The sequence below is a fragment of the Aythya ferina genome (assembly GCF_964211825.1).
Source record: "Aythya ferina genome assembly, chromosome: 19".
Lineage (NCBI taxonomy): Eukaryota > Metazoa > Chordata > Aves > Anseriformes > Anatidae > Aythya > Aythya ferina.
In genome coordinates, this window is record NC_140309.1 from 5,057,637 (window position 1) to 5,076,427 (window position 18,791).

The 18,791-nt window shown below is 40.4% G+C and overlaps 1 protein-coding gene across 5 annotated transcripts in view; it reads right to left on the minus strand.

The window, feature by feature from the left end:
- Positions 1–723: 723 nt before the first annotated feature.
- LOC311421246 (protein spinster homolog 3-like) overlaps positions 724–18,791 on the minus strand; it is a 44,141-nt gene continuing 26,073 nt past the window's right edge. For 3 of the 5 annotated variants that reach the window (XM_084492931.1, XM_084492934.1, XM_084492932.1), the window contains 4 exons: positions 14,280–14,469; positions 8,967–9,032; positions 2,849–2,947; positions 724–1,039 (listed from right to left, as the gene is read on the minus strand). In XM_084492931.1, the coding sequence (XP_084349057.1) occupies positions 872–1,039; positions 2,849–2,947; positions 8,967–9,032; positions 14,280–14,469 (523 nt within the window). In that variant the 3' untranslated portion in view covers positions 724–871. Of the gene's footprint in view, positions 1,040–2,848; positions 2,948–7,487; positions 7,656–8,966; positions 9,033–12,208; positions 12,656–14,279; positions 14,470–18,791 lie in introns of those variants that run through there. The other 2 variants (XR_014684765.1, XM_084492933.1) reach the window with 2 other exon arrangements.

Genomic DNA, 18,791 nt, shown 5'->3' on the forward strand with positions numbered 1-18,791 from the left:
AAAAATCTTATCCTGCTGAGAATTCATAGGCCTTCCCTCCTAATCTCCACAAGACATTCTGCCTTAAATGCTAGTCTTGTTTAGGTTGACAGTCATGCTTGTGACAGCTCTATACTCTACCTTCTGGAGCTCCCCAGCTCCACAGAATATTCATGCCCGTTTTGCAGATTGAGGGAGGGCTGCCATATGCCAATTCAGCAGCAATTTTTGACTCACAGTCAAAAGCATCCAAAAAAGTCAGTACGCAGGATTTTCTGCCATATGGAGGAATTGTTATTTGGCCTTTTCTGTAGCTGTATCTCATTAAGCAAAAAGGAAAGGAAAGAAAAAGAGAAGGACATTATTTTATTCTTTTTTGCAAATCTTGCCCTGGAGTTCATCTTCCCTTGAAAGACAGCATTCATTTCTGGTACCTAGGAAACCAAGTCAAAGCAGAAGGAAGCTGTAAGAATCAAGGTGATTGAGGACAGCGTTCCATCCAATTCAACAGATTTTCTGTAAGTCAAACACCTTGTATATGACTTCCTTCAGGGAGAGGGGAGTGGGCTCCAAAGACCAGAGGAGAGAAGGAAACACTTTTCATGAAGATGCATTACCTGCAGCAAAGCTATTTTATTACCTTCGTATTTTGAAGGGGTCAGTAACTGCACTTCTGTGACCATTGTGTGTTCTGCAAAGTCTGTTTTTTTCAATAGGGAAGATTTGTTTAATCTGAGGCCTTGCTGGGATTTTACATTTCTTTTATTTATAGAAACTATTGTATTATTACCACAACATGTACATTTGTGTTTTAACTTTACAGAGTCAATATCATGGCTGGCATACAAACAGGAAAGTTATAAGATAAAGGTTTAAAAGATACGTAGAAACCTTATCGCTTCTCTGCTTCCTTACGATCATCTTCAACGTAGAAAGATGTCAGCAGGAAAAAACCTCCTCCAATGACACCAACAAAAACACAGATGATGAAGCTGTACTGCAGGCTCCTGAAACTCCACTGGACTGAGTGATTGTTGTTGGCCTGAATAACACTGGAGATCTAGGGAATGAACAATGATGTCATTAATGTGGGATAACACCATGTTTCTCTCTTGATTTAAGCAGGCTTTTTACACTGTGGCCCTTGAATAGAATGAAACTGAGCAGGTAGGGATGAAAAGCTTGCTACCTTGGTTTGTCAACCCCAATACACCTATTGCACTGCTGTTCCATTTCCATTTGGTTGGGGAATATTGTTCTTCTATATTATTACTGCCTCCAGTCACAAGAACACAAAATACTGCAACCAGTGTTTATCATGACTGGTAAACATTAACTCATTTTACCATTTTCTAGCCCATCTCCAGAAAGCCAGCACAGGACAAACATTTGGCAATGACCTTTATCATTTCTTGGTGCTGTTTGATTACTTTATCTATCCTTAATCAGAATCAAACAAATAGAAACTGGCAAAAAAATTTTGGCAAAAATGCAGCCACGAGCAGCAACACACATTAAAAAGGGAAGAGCTGGAAATTGATTTCAGAGACAAGAGTGGAGTCTGGTTTTGAGCCAAAAGGCATTTGAGGAGTCATGGAATGACAATCTGAGGAACTGGGAAGAAGATACCAGACAGCTGCTTTTTGCACTGGCTAGACGATGAGGTTGTAAAAGCTATATGTGACACACCGGAATTTTAGTTTTGCAGACAGAAAGAAAAGCTGATTTCAAGAAACCCATAAGGTTCAATACTTAACCTACGAACTTAAAACCTCTTCTTAGTACAAACAAAAAGATGAATGCTGAATGCAGTCATTGCTATTCCCACATATGTCCTTGATTACAATATGCTTCGTGTTTTGAAATACACAAATATGAGACTCTTCAACCTTTGCTGGGTTGAATATGATTATTTATGACAGTTTAAGGAGATAAGAGCAAGATCAACTCTAAATGGGCACCTAGGGACTACAGCAAATATAACAGCCAAAATACAAACCTAATGCATTTAATTTAAAAACACTCAGAAAAAAAAATCTCTAGAGTGCAAAGGGAAGAAACACAGACCCTGAAAAAGACTATTCAAAGATTCTCCAGACAGTTTATAAGCTAAAGGGTTAGTTGAAATAGGTCAGCAAACAATAGCCAGACCTGAATACAGAAGATACGGTGTTTAATCAACAGCAGATATGGGCAGTGTTGGCATACTGGTTCACAGAAGCCTTCCAGAACACAATGTAGTGCTCATTGCACCCCACGTGGATATACAACAGTTCTATTCCTGGATTCATCATCTCTGTTCTTTGTAAAGGTGCAAGGTTACCTGAGGATAATCTCACCTGGATATACCATGACAAACTTTTTTTGTCTTATACTTTTCAATTAGCTGCTATTTTAGGCAACTGCATGCAAGGTATTGCAAAAGAAGTATTCTGTGCATAGTTACTAGCAGGATGCAGCAGAACATTCAGCAGGAAGCCTCAGTTCTGCCTGTACCTCAAAGATGGCAAAGAACAGTGGGTAAAAGAGATGACACTGTCTTTGCAAAAATGTATGTCTTCAAAATTTATTAATTTTCAAATTTTAAATCAAAATTAATTTCTACACACTGCAGGAAACGACGCATATCTATATAGATATAGGATTATATTCTACATACCTGCGGTGTCACAGGAACAGAAGTTGCATGCAAGTAAAAACGCTTACAAAAATGTCCCCCTGGATTCCAGAATCAAGGTTATTCAAGGCTACCAACTTCAGTAATTTCTAAGCTTTGGACCAGGAAGTGCCTAGATTTCTGTGTGTCTGTCTTTCAGTTTCTAAAGGTTTTACCCTAAAGAAAACTCAGATAAGCAGAGAATTTACTTACAGTCCCAACAAGATATGGGCTGCCTGCATCTCCCAGCAAATGGCTCACCAAAATCTGCAGGGCAATAGCTGTAGACTGCCGCCTCGGTGTCACAACATACTGAAACAAAACACAACCCACAAGAGAATGAGTATTAACAGAACGAATCTCAAAAATGGGCAGCTACCTAGAGGGATGGATATATTCAATTATTTATATTTCATATTCAAACACTGTTTGGAGACAGAGAGGTTTTTCTGAGCAATACAGTACACTGGATGTTTTATTTAGGAAGAAGATGGTCAAGAAAGCAACGCAAAAGAGGGAATGACAATAAAGCATGAAAAACATTACTCCCCTGCCTCCATTCACAGACTCACAGCACCTTGTACGGACTTACTTGGCCATGCCACTAACAGAAAACCCCAGCCAGTAACCCCTGCAGTTGTACCAATTTACTAGTACCAATTTACTTGTAAGGAGGTTCAGCGGTGACAGCCTCTGAGAAAATCTCTCATAACACTGTGTCAGCAGGCCTGCTCTAGACTGCTGGGAAACTGGGGTACCAGAATGAGCTGCCACGGCTAAAAGGGATGTCAGCTGAGACCTTGCAGAGCGTGTGGAGACTCAGGGAGGGACCAGAAGGTGGCTGATGGTGGTTTGATGACAGATTTGATAGCAGAAGTTTGCTGCTTGTAACTGGCCAGCACCTGAGATATAACTACTCTAATAACCATACCTCAAAATGATTGTGCTTTCGAGTGCACGCAGTTTAAATAACAAGTGGAAGAAGATGGTACAGGTACAGAACACAGCAAAGCATCACATAGATTATAACCAATTTCAAGATGAAATATAGTAATTTGGGGGTAATAGGAGCTTTACGTCTGCACTACTAAAGAAGATCAACAATGCCTGAAGTACAGCATGATTCTATATAATTTGTTTGTGTCTCTCTCAGTAATGCATTTACATTATTACACACTTAAAGGAGAAGCATTCACAGTCAGAATGAGGCAGAGGCAATTTTAAACCTTGATACATTTGTTTTCCAACCAATTGCTCATATCAGAGACAGAACACTTAATATTCCCCCACTCCTCCACTCCCCTGTTTTGTTTTTTGTTTTGTTTGCGTGTTTGTTTGTGGGAAATTGATTGGAGCATCACTTAGACATCTCAAACACTAATTAATAAGGTGATGTGTTTGGCCAAGAGGCAAACACAAGGTATTGTGGCTTTATAGCTGCCTTCAAAGAAACACTAACATGCATGACAACAGGTTGGGCACAGAAGAAGAAAAAGATCCTGCTCCCACATTTAACTTGGAGTTATATTATCACTCTTCATGTACAAGGTGATCTCACAATATTAGATAAGGAAATATCAATACCAATAGCAATATCAATGCCACATCTTTAGGGTGAGTACAAGGAACTGCATTAATGGAAATTAAAACTGGAAGGTAAGGAAGCAGCACTGTCCAAGAAACCAAGGTTAATTACACTTGTGAGAACAAGAGTATCAAATATATAAGCCTCACTCTCTGAGTGAGAGAGAGAAACAAATTACAGTAGAAAACTCTAGGTTGGGAAGTAGAACTTGCTATGACAGAGCGAGACAGGAGTTTGACTGTTCTTGGTTATCCTGCCAACTGCCCTAGACTCAGTTTTCTTTTCTTTTATTGATAATGATAGGTTGTGTTTGAGCAATGCAAATCAAACATTGTTATGTACTTAACATATTGTGGGTATTGCAGGCACCAGAGAATATAAATGCACTTTCACACTCTCAGTGTCCTGCACCACTTTCTTGCAGCATGCATTAAATCTCTCATTCCTGTACCTATGGAAGAAAGCTGTAACAAGAAAAATGAGCAAGAAGGACAGAAGCTTCCTATAGTTACCGGGCTCCCACAAACTCTGACTGCTATTATTGAGGTTCTTCTGCTCAATGGAAACAGTATGCAAAAGCTCAACGCACTGTAGGCTTCTCTAGGAAAATAACCTGAACGCTCCCACAAACCTGGGCTTTGAAGCAGCCTGTCCACAGTAACTGCCCAGCTGCTCACACCACATCAACAATGCAGATGACATCCCATGCACTGTCATCTCCTAGGAGATGCCAGTCCAGATGCCTTGATAGATAAGCAGGGTGCCCCCACAAATATAATTTGCAAGCCCTGTCATGCTGTCTCTGGAGGTTTTAGAGATCCTCCTGCAGACTATGTGACAGAGCTGTCAGCTAAAAAAGCAGATGGAAGAGACAAGCTGGTAAACACTTCTATACCTCCCAGGGCACTTCCAAACAAAGACAGGGACATGTTGGTAGCCTTCCCAAGCCCAATATTAGCTTCCAGTTCCAGCAGCTTTTATGCTTTAGCTGCCAAAAGCCTAAAATATAGAGTACCAGTACCTCACAGATGGTAAACAGCTATTTCATTAGGGACACTCCATTACAGCCTCCTACTTAGCCAGAGAACTGTAAGCAAGGCAGCTACAGCACTTCCCTACGCGCACGTTCTGATTGCAGTCAGCCGGTAGATACCTTATGTTTACAGCTGAATAAGGGGCACAAAGCTTGCTACATGCAATGCATCTTGATGTATGATCCACAAAGGAAGAAAGTCCTTATCATTCAGTTGGCATCTTCCTTTGTCTTTGTCTCCACAGGCTGCAGGATAAATAAATTCCTAGCTCCGCTCTGCCTAGCAGTGCCATATAGGGAGAACGAAAAGTCATTTTCACGGCAGAATAAGAACATGCATTAACAAATCCAGCCACAATATCAGAAAGTCTATCAGCTCACACAGGAAACAATACAAAAAAGAGAAATTTCTGTTGTTATCTATGGCATCCTTAAGTCAATGTAGTAGCAGTGATACACTGAACCCACGGATTTTCAGCAGAATGAAACAAAACTCAGATAAGATTGCCACTGAATGAGCAGACATCCACAAATTCATCTAAATTCCATCGTTTTTCTAACAAAACAATTAGTAACATTTAGAATTCAACAGATCCAACCCAAAGCACATTCATAGTAGTACACTGTGTGTCTGCTCTCAGGGGAGCACACCACTACAGAGCTCTGCTCTGCCAAACTTTTCACCTTCCTGCTTGTTGCTGGTTGATGCAGTATTGCTTCCACCTAAAACCAAAGCTTTCTAATATAAATACAAAAGAAGTGTGTCAGTCACATGGGAGACAAGAACTTCTTCTCAGAACCTCTTCTCAGTTTACGTGGATCAAGGATATGGCAATGAAACTCCAAATAGATTTTGTGCAGGCTGGAATATGATGCAGCATTCCCTAAGCAAGCTGAGACCTAAGTGACTGAACTGAATGCAAACACAGCTCCTTGCAGATGTTGCAGGTTGGGTTCAGAAAGGAATCTAAAGAAGGAGCTGACAGTCCTGACTTGTACTTTACTTCCCATCCTGTATCAACTGTATCTAACTGAGCAATGTCATCTTCCTCTTTAACAGCGACAGAGGAGAGAATTAAAACACAAATGCAGGAGTTCAAATAAACGTAAATTGAGAGACTTTAAGAAAATCTTTCAATGGAGGCTCAAGTGATGTAAGAAGAATACTAATTGTAATAGTACTTTGTTCTCTTGAAAAAAAAAAATCAGTGATTTAAAAATAATCTGAAATAGAAACTAATAAAAAATCATTTTGAAGCAGTGATAGTTTTTCTGTACCTGTTCACTGCTTCAAGGCTATACCTCTTGTCTCAAAGGATAATTGTTTCTGATCATTCTTTGAGAGTCAAAGAAGAAACAAAACCATCTTGCAGCAGACTGAGCTTTTCAGCGGGCAACCAATTCACTAATGCTGACTGCAATTTTTATTTTTTCTTACAATTCCAGACTGCAGAAAACTGGCATGTAGAGAGCAGTACCATGAAAGAGTAACTTGAGACCATAACACAATAGTCAACAACAGTGCTTTGTTGAAGAACCATGAAATATGAGTTAGTTTATTCCTTTATCTCAATCAAAATGTGAAGAAAGATTCTTCAAGCTATGAAGTTTGAAGATAAACAGGCTCAAGTCAAGGTCTAGTCAGCTGAAGCAGAGTTCTATAGTGCTTCACAGCTAGTCCCTTTTGCCATTAGCAGGCGCTCAGTGTTTGGCTATATACTTTCACATCCTTCTTTTACACCAAAGACTGTAATAGAGATACTTTTATCTCTGCACAGTTTTTTACCACTCATTTTTAGGTAGCTGTTAGGAATATCAAGCAAGTTGTATATTCCGAGTAACTAAGACTATAGTGACAGTAACCTCAGGAGTACATTTTCAGTTCCTTTGGCAGCAAGAAACGATGGCAGCCTTGTGGACAACCATTTTCATCATGAGCCATGGGCTGCAAGTTTTCTTTACTGTCATAAATTCTTGTGACATGTTATTGGGCAGCACTATGTGTTGTGCTACACATTAATGCATTCACTGTGGTTCTTATATGAAAGATTTCTTATGACAGTGAAGTTTGCTTTAGCTATCTGCATGTAGATTTGAACTCCCTTGAAATGAGAAACTATTAAATAAAACAGGAGATGTTCATGTGAATCTTGCTTAGGATCACTTCAGCTACCAGTTTTCCATGACTAGCCTGAAGGTGGGAAACTCAGAGTTCTTTTCTGCTTCGCCTTTACCTGTGTGCCTTCTCTCATCTGTCCTGAGGGCTTTAAACAATTTCTCTACTTTGTCTTCTATTAGTACCAACTGCATCAGCATTTTGCCAGTACCACACCTCTCTCAGCTCTCTCTCTTTCAGGTAGCATCCTGCTTTCAGTGTTGAGGTTCTGGTCACGCTCACTGTTCTGCAACAAAGTCACCCCACAGAAGAAGATTCCAAAAATTAGGAAGTCTGTGTTTCATTGCAATACAGTGCTTTATTCTTTGTAGAAGAGGACAGTGCCAATTTAAATATTCTATCTTATGCCCATGGGAAACAATGAAAGGATTTTCAGTCATTCTAATAGCTCTGTCTGTGGTACTTAAACCAGCTTTCTGCAGTCAGATTACTAGATACAAACAAGATAGACTATTTCCTTGCTTGTTTGACTGGTAAACTATATTCAGCTTGTTTGTACTACGACTTTCCCCAAAAAGTCACATAAACTACTTTGTTAGACCGTGATAATCTGTGTAGTTCAGTGATGGTAGAAAATCTTTCTAGCATAATATCTGTCCCATATTTTACACAGACATTTATTAGTGACTGTGGAGCTACAGCATAAAACAAGGGTTGACAAATTCTTCCTTTGAGTAAAACCTCAAGGATATTAAAAAAAGTGTTAATCCTTAAAGCCTTTGCAATAACTAATAGAAAAGGTAGCTGCTTGTTAATACCTGAACTAATTGTGCCACAAGGTGTGTGCTTTTCACATCACTCCTTTTTAAAAAAAGTTGCTGATGACATAATTGAAATGAAATAGGCACTGTTATTCTTTGGGCTCGTGGTGGCATTCCTGGAACCCCCAAGAGCATCATAAGCATCACTGTTTTGCCAATGCTTTGGCAGTGTAGCATCATTTATTAATTTGACTTGTAAGTGCTGGAGTTCACCTGCACTGAGGGAACTGCAGTGAGGGAACTTGCAAATAGCTCACAGAATGAAGTATTCTAACAGATTCACTAACTTTAGTTTATAAAATATTGGCTTTCCCTCATTTGGCTCATCTTTACAAAGCTTGGAGCATAAATACAAAATCCCTGAATACAGACAGAAAGTGATTTTTTTTTTTTGTGTAGACCACTTTCTGGCAGACATCCAACAACACAGAGCTGTACAAAAAATCCAGGCTAGTGTGGGTACCAGAAGCACTAGATAGTTACACAGGCATGAATTGCATCCAGAACATCTCCTTTCTGGACTTACAATGAGCTTGGACTACTGCACTACTACACCCATACTGTTAGAGGTATCTGCACAGCACTATACTACAGCACTAGGTTACAACCCTAATATTAGCAGGCTCCCAATACAGGTATTCTTAGTTAGGTTTCACTCATCTCTTCCTGGAAGGAGAAATTTGGTCCTCCTAGCCACCAGGTTGCACACTTCTGAACAATACTGTTGTGAAAAGCTGAAAACCTGGAAATAAGCAAATAGTTTCACAAGCACTTACCAGCAGTATGTCTGTCACAACAGCCCAGTTTACAGATAAAAATAGTTCTCCAAATGCAATAAAAACCTGCAAAAAAAAGAAGAAAGCAGTGACTATACACATGACACTGCTATTCTTTAGTGTGAAGATGAAGGCAGGCTTATCAACTATGCTCATCTCTGTGAGTTGTTGTACATACCCATCTCTTTATAAATTAAACATCTGCTCTGCCTACAGTCACAAACACTATCTTCCTCTTAAATAAGAGGAAAGGAACTAGGGAAGGTATGTGAGTTGCTTTGGTTCATGTATCCTCAGCAGAAGAGCCAAAAGAGGAAACATATCACCCTCACAAATAAATTGGAATGAACTGCTGAACCCAAGAAGAGGGAGACAAAAGCCTGTGAAGGGAAACCTCCAACACAGGTTTAAAATTTTGTCAAAGATTTCCCTTTTTACAGTTTTCCAAATGAAACCAAGAGAATATCTCTGTGCCAGGACAAGTTCTGTTAAAGGCTCCTTCAGAGAGGTCAGTTCTGAAATGAAATGGGACTCCTAGAGTCAGACAGCCTCAACGTCTTGGTGTCCTGTGGGAATTCCATAATTCACCACAGATGGAGATGCAGCCACCAGGAGAAAAGGGTAGGGCCCCCAATAGTTCTTACACCTGTGGTCATATAGGAGATTAACCCTTTCAGCCAGCCCTGGACATGGATTTCAGCAGGCTGTACAGACTAATCAATACTTGAAGAACACATTAAAGCTACACTGTAAAGCTGGAGTAGTTCTAGAAGTCAGAATCTGCTTAGTGACACAGGCCACCAGATGGCACCTACAAAATAAATTCCATCATAATAACAAGTGCTAGCATCTTGACTGGGTGGGCCTTGATCAAGATACTCTATCTGGCTGATGAAAGAAAGGCACAGTGCAAGCTATCAGATGTTTTCAGAGGGGTAGCTTTCATGCTCCCAAGAGGAATCAGACGTACATCTGAATCACTGCATCTTCCTGTTATACACCTACTTCCTCTGCATTTCTTGCCTGTGCTATTGATGTGTTTTCTCCTCCAAACCAGTCTGGGGAAAAAGTGCTTTGAAGACCAGAGGTACCAAGCACAGACCTTTATCCAGACATCTTTTCCTTCCAAATGCTTTATACAGTTTTTCTAATTTGCAGCTGAATCTATTCCTCCATATATAATTACTTTTCATTATTTTTTTTTTAACAGGTATCACCAGTTTCACATACTCCTTGACTATGCCTTAGTTCTTGGATTTGTGCATCCTACTATCAAAGTCTTTCCACTGATTTGACTTTGGTGGACCTTGCCCTTGCAAGAGGCAGAATGCAGTCGGTCTCCACTTCCATGACTGTAGCAATAACAGCCTATTGACTATAGAAGTGATTCTAATGCCAGTCTTGGCTGCAGAGCAAGAGATACAGCCTTTTATTAAAGAACTTTGGGACAAACACGAAGTGAAATGTATTGGTAACATGGTTAGCAATATCACATAGTTCAGCTTATTGCCAAGCTGCCTGGCAATAAGGACCAAAAAGGTCAAACCTTGCAAATCACCACAAAGTACTAGCCAGTGCTTAGAATCACAACCTACAAAGTGGTCAAAGCAGCACTCATAGGGAAATTAGAGGCAAATCCAGAAGTGCAGTAGTACCCTGCTATACAGCGATAACAGCATGAACTTAGTAAATTCTGTTGGTCGTGCCATAGCTAACAAGAGATATGGCAGGTTAAAGTGAAACAGCAAGGAAACGAAGAACAAAGATCTATTTAAATCCTGGCTGACACTTTAGATATAACTAGATGCAAATACAATGGTTAGAGCAGAAGGTTCTGAAATCTCCCAAATTGTTCCTAGATACCATCAATGGAATATATGACTACCTGCCTTCACACACCAAATGAGGGATTGATCTATCTAAAGCGTTGTTTCAGGTTTTCCTGTTTCTTCAAGATTTTTCAAGTTATTTCATCTCTTCAGGTGCCTAAGAACAAGAGCCTAGTATGAGAAACATGCCTAATGTGAGAAAATAATGTAAAATTCATCTTTGGGAAACAAATTATGGTCTCAACCCGGAGTTCAAATGAATGGAAATTAATGAAAAGTTATCCATGATAAGAAAATGTGATCCTCCAGAGAGGAATTTTATATAGAGTTTTGTTAATGTTTGGGACACAGCTTTGTCAGCTTTTCTTTTCTTTCCTAATATCTTGTGTGGATTACAGTTGTAGGGCACCAGAAAAAAATTAAGCCAGACAGTCTTGGAAAACAATAAATCATTCTGCAAACTATATTAAAGTATTCTTTCTACAACCAATATCAAATTTGTACTTTCTCATGCAGAATAAATTCAATATGGTTGAATAGCTTGTGTACTCACCCTGCCAACTGCAAAACAACTTCAATCTGTAAATATGAGACAGCTATATGTACTTTTCTCTAAAACAAGAAAAGATGTCCTGGAAGTACAGTACTTGGCAAGGTAGAAGGGCCGATGATGGCAGGAAAGCAATAGTAATGCTCTATTTAAAGTGTATCCTTCAATTCCTACAATGTCTCAATATTCCTTCCACTGTCTCAACTTCTTATTTGAAACTAATGTAGAAAATGTTTCCATTGAATTTGTGCAATTGTGTTTGTGACATGCCCTTTCTAATCTGCTGAGTGTATCCAGAAACACTGCATTTTATTGCTGTCACCTTCTCCAGGATCCCCAACTTTTTAGCAGACTGAATACTTGAAGTTGGTCTTCAAAGGATGCAACCAGAATAATGGCCCAAATTTTAAGGAGATTTTGCTTTGTAGATGACTGTTTACATTCATACCCAAAGCTAAAAGAGAATTAGATTGTAATCAATGTCAAACACACTATTTGCTTTTTAAAAGTTGCACATCTAGACAGAAAAGAAGGGAGTCAGCATGGCTGGACCATATGTGATCAACCATTTCTGCCATTTCTGTTTTTTTATGGGTTTTGTTTTGTTTTGTTTTTAAAAAAGGAAACAAAACAAAACAAACAAACAAAAAAACCAGCATGCAGGTGTATCAGAGACAAGAGCTGCAGAATGCCTTCTTCAAAGGCAACTTGCAGGGCAAGACTGCATCCTGAGACAGCATTACCATTAAAGATAAGTCCATTTAAATCAAAGTTCCCCCAACACTAAATACAGTCCAACTTTCCCAGCTGCAGGGTTCAGTCATGATTTTCCAAAGCACCTGCTGCACTGCAGAGAGCACGTCTTTTGTTTTCTTTTGGAGAGGGGAACAGATTTAGACAGAGACTCCTCTGACATAACAAAGATCATTTTTCTGTCTTTTCAAAGATAGCTTTTGAAATCAAGAACTGTGTGTCCAAAAAGAACAGAGAAATCTCATGACATTTCAGTTTATCTACCCCAACAGAGACCCTGAAAATCCTGCCATGTTTACGTGCTAACTTGAGAATTCTTGTGCTTTGAAACATTTCTTCCAGCTTTGTCCATGGCTGATGAAACCCACTCATTCCTTTTCATTATCCACTCAAGACAGCGGCAAGCATTATATGAAACCTACTACAATCGCAAGCCAATGCACGGATGTTTTTTGCTTCAGTAGCTTCCATACAGAAGTGAAGTGATGGAGACAGGTCTGCTGACATCGGTGTGCCTGAGTAGACAGTGACTGGAAAGCCAGTTTCCTGCTAGTGTCCTACACAAATGGAAGATTTGTTTCAGTGGGACCTTCAAATTAGATGCACCAGCTGGCACGCCACTCCAATTCTCACACCAGTATGACTAGTGTCAGATCTTGTTTAGAAAGCAAGGAGAGGCACGGCTGCTGCCAGAGAAGGCAACAGTTAAACAGTCACAGTGGTAAAAATATTAGAAAAAACAGGTGCTTAGATTATGTACAATTTATTACCCCTGCGCATTGCTGACATTACATGTGGGAACACCTGAATCAAGCACATCAAACAGAAGATAAAGTGGTAAAATCTTTGTTTATAAGACCAACTGCTCTGCCCATGGGAAGAAACTTAAAGAATACAGTTGTCCACATCCCAGTTCAGAACTTCCTCCCAGATAACATCATGAAAACAGAATGCTGTTTGCAAGGACAGAAGTATTTTAAACAAATTTTATCAGTGCTAATAAAAGGTATATTTTGGAAAAGGGTGATTTAAAACTGATACATTGATTCACTCATCTAGTATAGACTGGCAAATCAAACGCAGTTGTGCTTGTGTGCTACACAAGCTACAAAAGAGAACTGAAGAACACAGTCAGAGCAGGACTATGTGGGAGCCCGAGATGCAGAAAAAGAAAATGACTAATTCTTTTGGCACTGAGGTATCTGCTCTTGAACCCAAAAATAATCTTTAATTTCACATTTTGCTTTGTGTGCATACACACAGACATGCAAATCCATTTGTTTTTAGCTTTGGTTTAAAGGTGTTTTTCCACAGGAATTCCTGAGGAGTGTCAAAAGGAAAACCTCTTTGAACAAGTGTTATTCTTAGAAGCAAAAAAAGCTGCAAAAATACCCTTTTGCACAGAACTGTTGATTACTGTAATTAACTTTACTTGGATCCTCTTATTTATGTTAATCATGGTAATGGTGGCTATGGATTCACAGGAAAAAAAAAGCTTGGAGTCTTTCCCTAGCTGTTACCAGATTATAGTTAAAATAAGGTTTACATTCAGTTCTCTCTCACAGGGAGTTTTTGGAACTATTCTTCATTCCTAAGTAAGTTTCTGTTTTTCCCTTTACCTTACGTTATTTATACTTCAGGTTGCATTGCCAAAAGTTTGACATTGAAGATTAGCTGGTGACTTGGGGCACTGCAGGTGATGGCTAAGTTATTGTTAGCAAGAACTGTGTGTATTGCATAGTCCCATGTACACCAATCCTTAAGTATTCAGGGAGCAAAAAGACACAAGAATACTAAATCAGTCACATAGCATTAAAAATTAACATAAGATCAAGACTTCCTTTAACTACATAGGCTTACTCCTCTCCTCTTCTCTAGTCCGGGCAGATTGCATAGATCCTGAGTTCCAGTTTATAATGCTCTGACTGACTGCCCTCCTTACTAGGACAAGTAACGCACACTGGGGGCCCTCCCAAGACAGACTGACACTGCAGGTAATACCAGAGCAACATGCACATTGCCTAGCGAGTGGGCCACTTTGTCTCATTTGCTGAACCTTTGTAATGATCTAGATGACTGCAGGAATCCAGCAATATCAATCCTTCTCCTCCTTTCCCCCTTTCCCTGTCTCCCCAGGATCCCAGAAGACGTTTTGCTAGCGATAGACAGATTGGCACTTACAAAAGTGGAAGTGATGCTCCTCTGGGCCATCATCAGCGCTATGAACAAGCACAGAGCAGAAACAAACATGCTTGTGGCACAGATCAGAGGATCAGCTCTGTTGTTTATCTTCCTTAATCTTCTTGCAGCTTCTGCCCCAGCAACAACACCCAAGATTCCTGTCCCAATGGTGATGCCTCCAAATATAAGGCTGTTGACAAAGCACAGGAGACAGTTGAGCACAGTAAAATCATAGTCTGCAAAAAGGCTGGTGTTGGGTGTCCCATTGTTAGCCCATTGTTAGCCTTAAGTTATACCTTCAGTTTCAGAGAAATCTTTAGTGGGCAACTTGGATTTTACTTTACTTGACCTAACCTTCCCACTCCTTCCAAATGGATTTAGTCCCAATGCCTCAATTGCAGCTACGCCCCCTGCAACTGAGACTTGATCTTGCAGAACAGATATTCTCCCATTTACAGAGCAGGTGTTACACAACCAGCCTCGAGGAGGACTCTTCTGAGTACAATCTGCTTTGGACACCCAGTGATTCAGAGGAGACATAGGTCGGTTAGCCTAGGAACAAATTTACCCAGTCATCCCTAAAACACAGATGGAATAACTCTGTATCACAATCTGCTGTCCTGGAAGAGATCCTATCACGTGGAATTACATACATCTAAAATACAGCCCTCCGGTTAGCACAGCTGAGGTAACTCACTTCTCTGATTATGGGAAACAGCTACCACTACCCAAAACTGTTCAAAGAATAGTTAACCAATAGGAGGTCCATGTCACATTTTCTGAATGTAAAATTTCAAGTGCCACCCAGCTTTGTGCGTCTGCAAATGCAAACGTGTTCTGCAGGAACAGCAAGTTATTAAAAGTATGTGTTCAAATAGCATAGAAGATTCAGGTTCCAGAGGGACTTCCATATATGCTTTTCTTTCTGTCCCAAATGAGATCCTAATGACAAAGCAAGTCTCTTGAAACAAGACTAGTGGTGCCACTGATTGTTTAATGCATCATAACTCCCCTGAGGCGAATGGTGACCGAAGCATAGTGTTCTGAGCACAAGTGCTTCTAAATTTTTCAGAGCGCTATGTGGAAAGTTTTTGTACACTGCCCTAAGCTTTTTCCAAATGCAAAGCAAAGTAACCAGTTAGGATATGATCTGTTCCTTTAATTTACAGTGCATCTGCTTCAATGCCTAGTAAAATTATTATTCTGGAAGTTATTGAAAAACACTTGAAAGACAATGCAGTTATCGGTCATAACCAACACAGGTTCACATGGGGAAAGTCCTGTTTAATTATCTAAATTTTCTTTTAGGGCAATGTTACCCATCTAGTTGACCAAGGGAAGCCAGCAGATGTGATTTTTTGGATTTTAGCAAGGCTTTTGATACTGTCTCTGACTCTATCTTTCTAGATAAAATGTCCAGCATATACCTTGATGAGTACATGATATGATGGGTGAACAATTGGCTGAATGCTCAGGTTCAAAAGGTTATAGTAAATGGGGTTACATCAGGCTGGCAGCCAGTCACCAGTGGGGTTCCCCAGGGTTCCATTTTAGGGCCAGTTCTCTTCAATGTTTTTATAAATGATCTGGAAGCCAGACTTGAATGAATACTAGGTTTGCGGATGATAATAAATTAGGAGGAGCTGTTGACTTCTTGAGAGTAGAGAAGCCTTGCAGAGAAGAAGCTTGGTAAACTAGAGGGCTGGGCAATCACCAGCCATATGAAATTTAACAGGAGAAAAAGCCACAACCTGTGCCTGGGACAGGGTAATCCTGGATATGACATAGATACAGATGGGGGGATGAGAGGCTGGAGAACAGCCCCCCTGTGAAGGGATCTGGGGTTTTGGTCGAAGGCAAGTTGAATACAAGTGAGAAAGAGCCAACCATATCCTGGTGTGCAGCAAACACAGCATTGCTAGCCAGCTGAGGAAAGTGACTGTCTCTGCTCTGCACTGGTGGAGCCTCACCTCGAGTACTGTGTGCAGTTTGGGGCGCCACAATATAAGACAGACATAAAACTATTAAACAGTGTCCAAAGGAGGGCAACAAAGATGGTGAAGGGTTTAGAGGGCACAACATATGAAGAGCAGCAGAGGTCCCTGGGTTTGTTGAGCACAGCAGGCCCAGGGGAGGCCTCACGGCGACCTGCAGCTCCCTCACAGGGGAGTGGAGGGGCAGGCGCTGAGCTCTGCTCTCTGGGGACAGCGACAGGACCTGAGGGGATGGCATGGAGCTGGGACAGGGGAGGTCAGGTTGGATATTAGAAAAAGGTTCCTCACTGAGAGTGCGGTTGGGCACTGGAGCAGGCTCCCCAGGGAAATGGTCAAGGAAATGAGCCTGACGGATTCAAGAAGCATTTGGACAGTGCTCTCAGGCATATGATTTAAATTTTAGGTAGTCCTGTGTGGAGCCAGGAGTTGGATTCAATGATCCTTGTGGATTCCTTCCAACCTGAGATACTCAGGTTGCTGTGATTCTGTGATTCCTCTTTTTCATCTCCTTCTGGCTGATTAGGAAGAATTCAGTAGTTCTACAAGAAAAAACAATACTGCTATACTAGGTAACAAATCTTAAGCACAGCTGTACTCTGTAAGTTTTTCATGATCCTGATCCGTCACTCACTATAGCTTATTAGTGACAATATAGATTGAACAGACAGAATAAGTAATTTGCAGATTTGTCCAGGAGAGGCAAGTAACAAGGTGACATTACTTTATCTAAGCATTTGTGTAATTGTATTTAGAAAACTTATGTGTTATATGCTTCAGTTGAAATAAACCTACACCTGGAAGAAAAGGGAACAGCCAAAACTAAACCAGAGCACAGCTCAATTGACAGGGAAAAGGGAAGCAGCGAAGCCTAATCCCAGGGAAAGGACTCTATGGGATCTTTTAGGGTTTGAGAATGCTCACACACCTCTCTGATCTGTTTGAAGGTGTCTGCACAAAGACCAGAATAAAAATTTCATAGTGCCTATTCATCTACCTTGAAAGGATTGAGACCTGAGTCAGCTGTGGTGCTATTTGAATTTGTGTTTCCAGGGAGTCCAAGTGACATGGCCTTATCCTTAATAAAAGCCTACAACTGCTGAATGGCCAGAGGGGACAGCGTCCTTAAAGTATCCCTGGGCAGGTCTGGGAATGTGCATCTCAGTTCTCCCAGCATTGTCAGCTACAGGGCTGACATAACTGTTTATATTATTTTTCTTTCTATCCCCCTGGAATAACGGTCTAAAATCAGCCTTATGCTGCCTCTGGCACTAGCTTATGCCAAGGTTATTTTTAAAGCATCCTGTAAGATGCAGTACATGAGGTTAAACTATCAGGTGCTCCCTTTTGCTTCCCTGGGGACTATGTCTGCTCTAACAACACTACTGTGGAATAATAATTGAGAAGGAGGATTAGAAAGCATAAGATTAACATCATCAGCTTAAAAAATGAAGTATTTAAACGGTATCTGAAGGTTCAGCTTCCCCTCTCTGCCTACCCTGAGCCAAACTCCTAATTCACTCATTTCCTCAGCATTATTCACTATTAAATAACGTGCCAGTGGTGGTATCCATGGAAGGACAACTGCATTTCCCATTGAGGTACCTGTGGATGACTGGACAGCTCCCTTCAGACTGAGCTCAAGTCTGTATTGAAAATGAAGCAGGAAGGGGAAAATGTGTACATTTAAGGCCTTGCTGCAGTGGTTGTCTCCTATCAGGCGAGTCATCTCGTTATGCTACAACTCAGAAACAACTTTTGAGTTGACTTGGTTATTCCCTTGGGAAGAAAAAAAAATAACAGTTTTTGGTTACTGTTTTTGCCTTTACTTGTCTATGTGGAAAGAGAAGATTGTAAGCAGGCAGTTCTTGGAAATCCATCATGAAGATAGGGACTGAAACCAGATCTGGATACTTCCAGAAGAAATGTAGGGACACTTGCATGGAGGCCACTGGTAGGGAGTCAGTACATAGGTGAAAAGTACAACAGTGCTCAGTGTTGTTAAGGTCAGCTATGAAGACTCAAGGGCAACACTGAATATCTTTTTCTGTTCTGGACAACACACTGTAAGGAAAAGAATTCTCTTCCAAGCTGGGCAAAAGAGACCTCCACCAAGTTGTACATGTATTATGATTACTTCAGATTCCTCTCCTGTTGCAAATTCACCTTGCCAGCTCAACATTTGACACTTTTTTCATGCATCTCTATTGGTCTGGACTGTCTCTGTAAGTTGAGCTCTGCTGGCAGTTCCTCACAAATTATCCTGTTTTGATGCAATACGATACTAGATCAAATTCATCAAGCTTGCTTCATGCTGGGACTCACAATCATCTAGCCAACATGAGAGTAGTTTTAAAAACAGACTATCAGGAAGGTAATAGCAAAGTTACAAAAATGTAAAACTTAAACATGCTTAAATGCGTATTTAAGTTAGTTGGGGTACAGAGTCAATAGTCAACTGAAATCTCCTTTCTACAGGTGAGGTTTTTTCCTTGTAAATGTTGCTGTTACTGCTTATTTC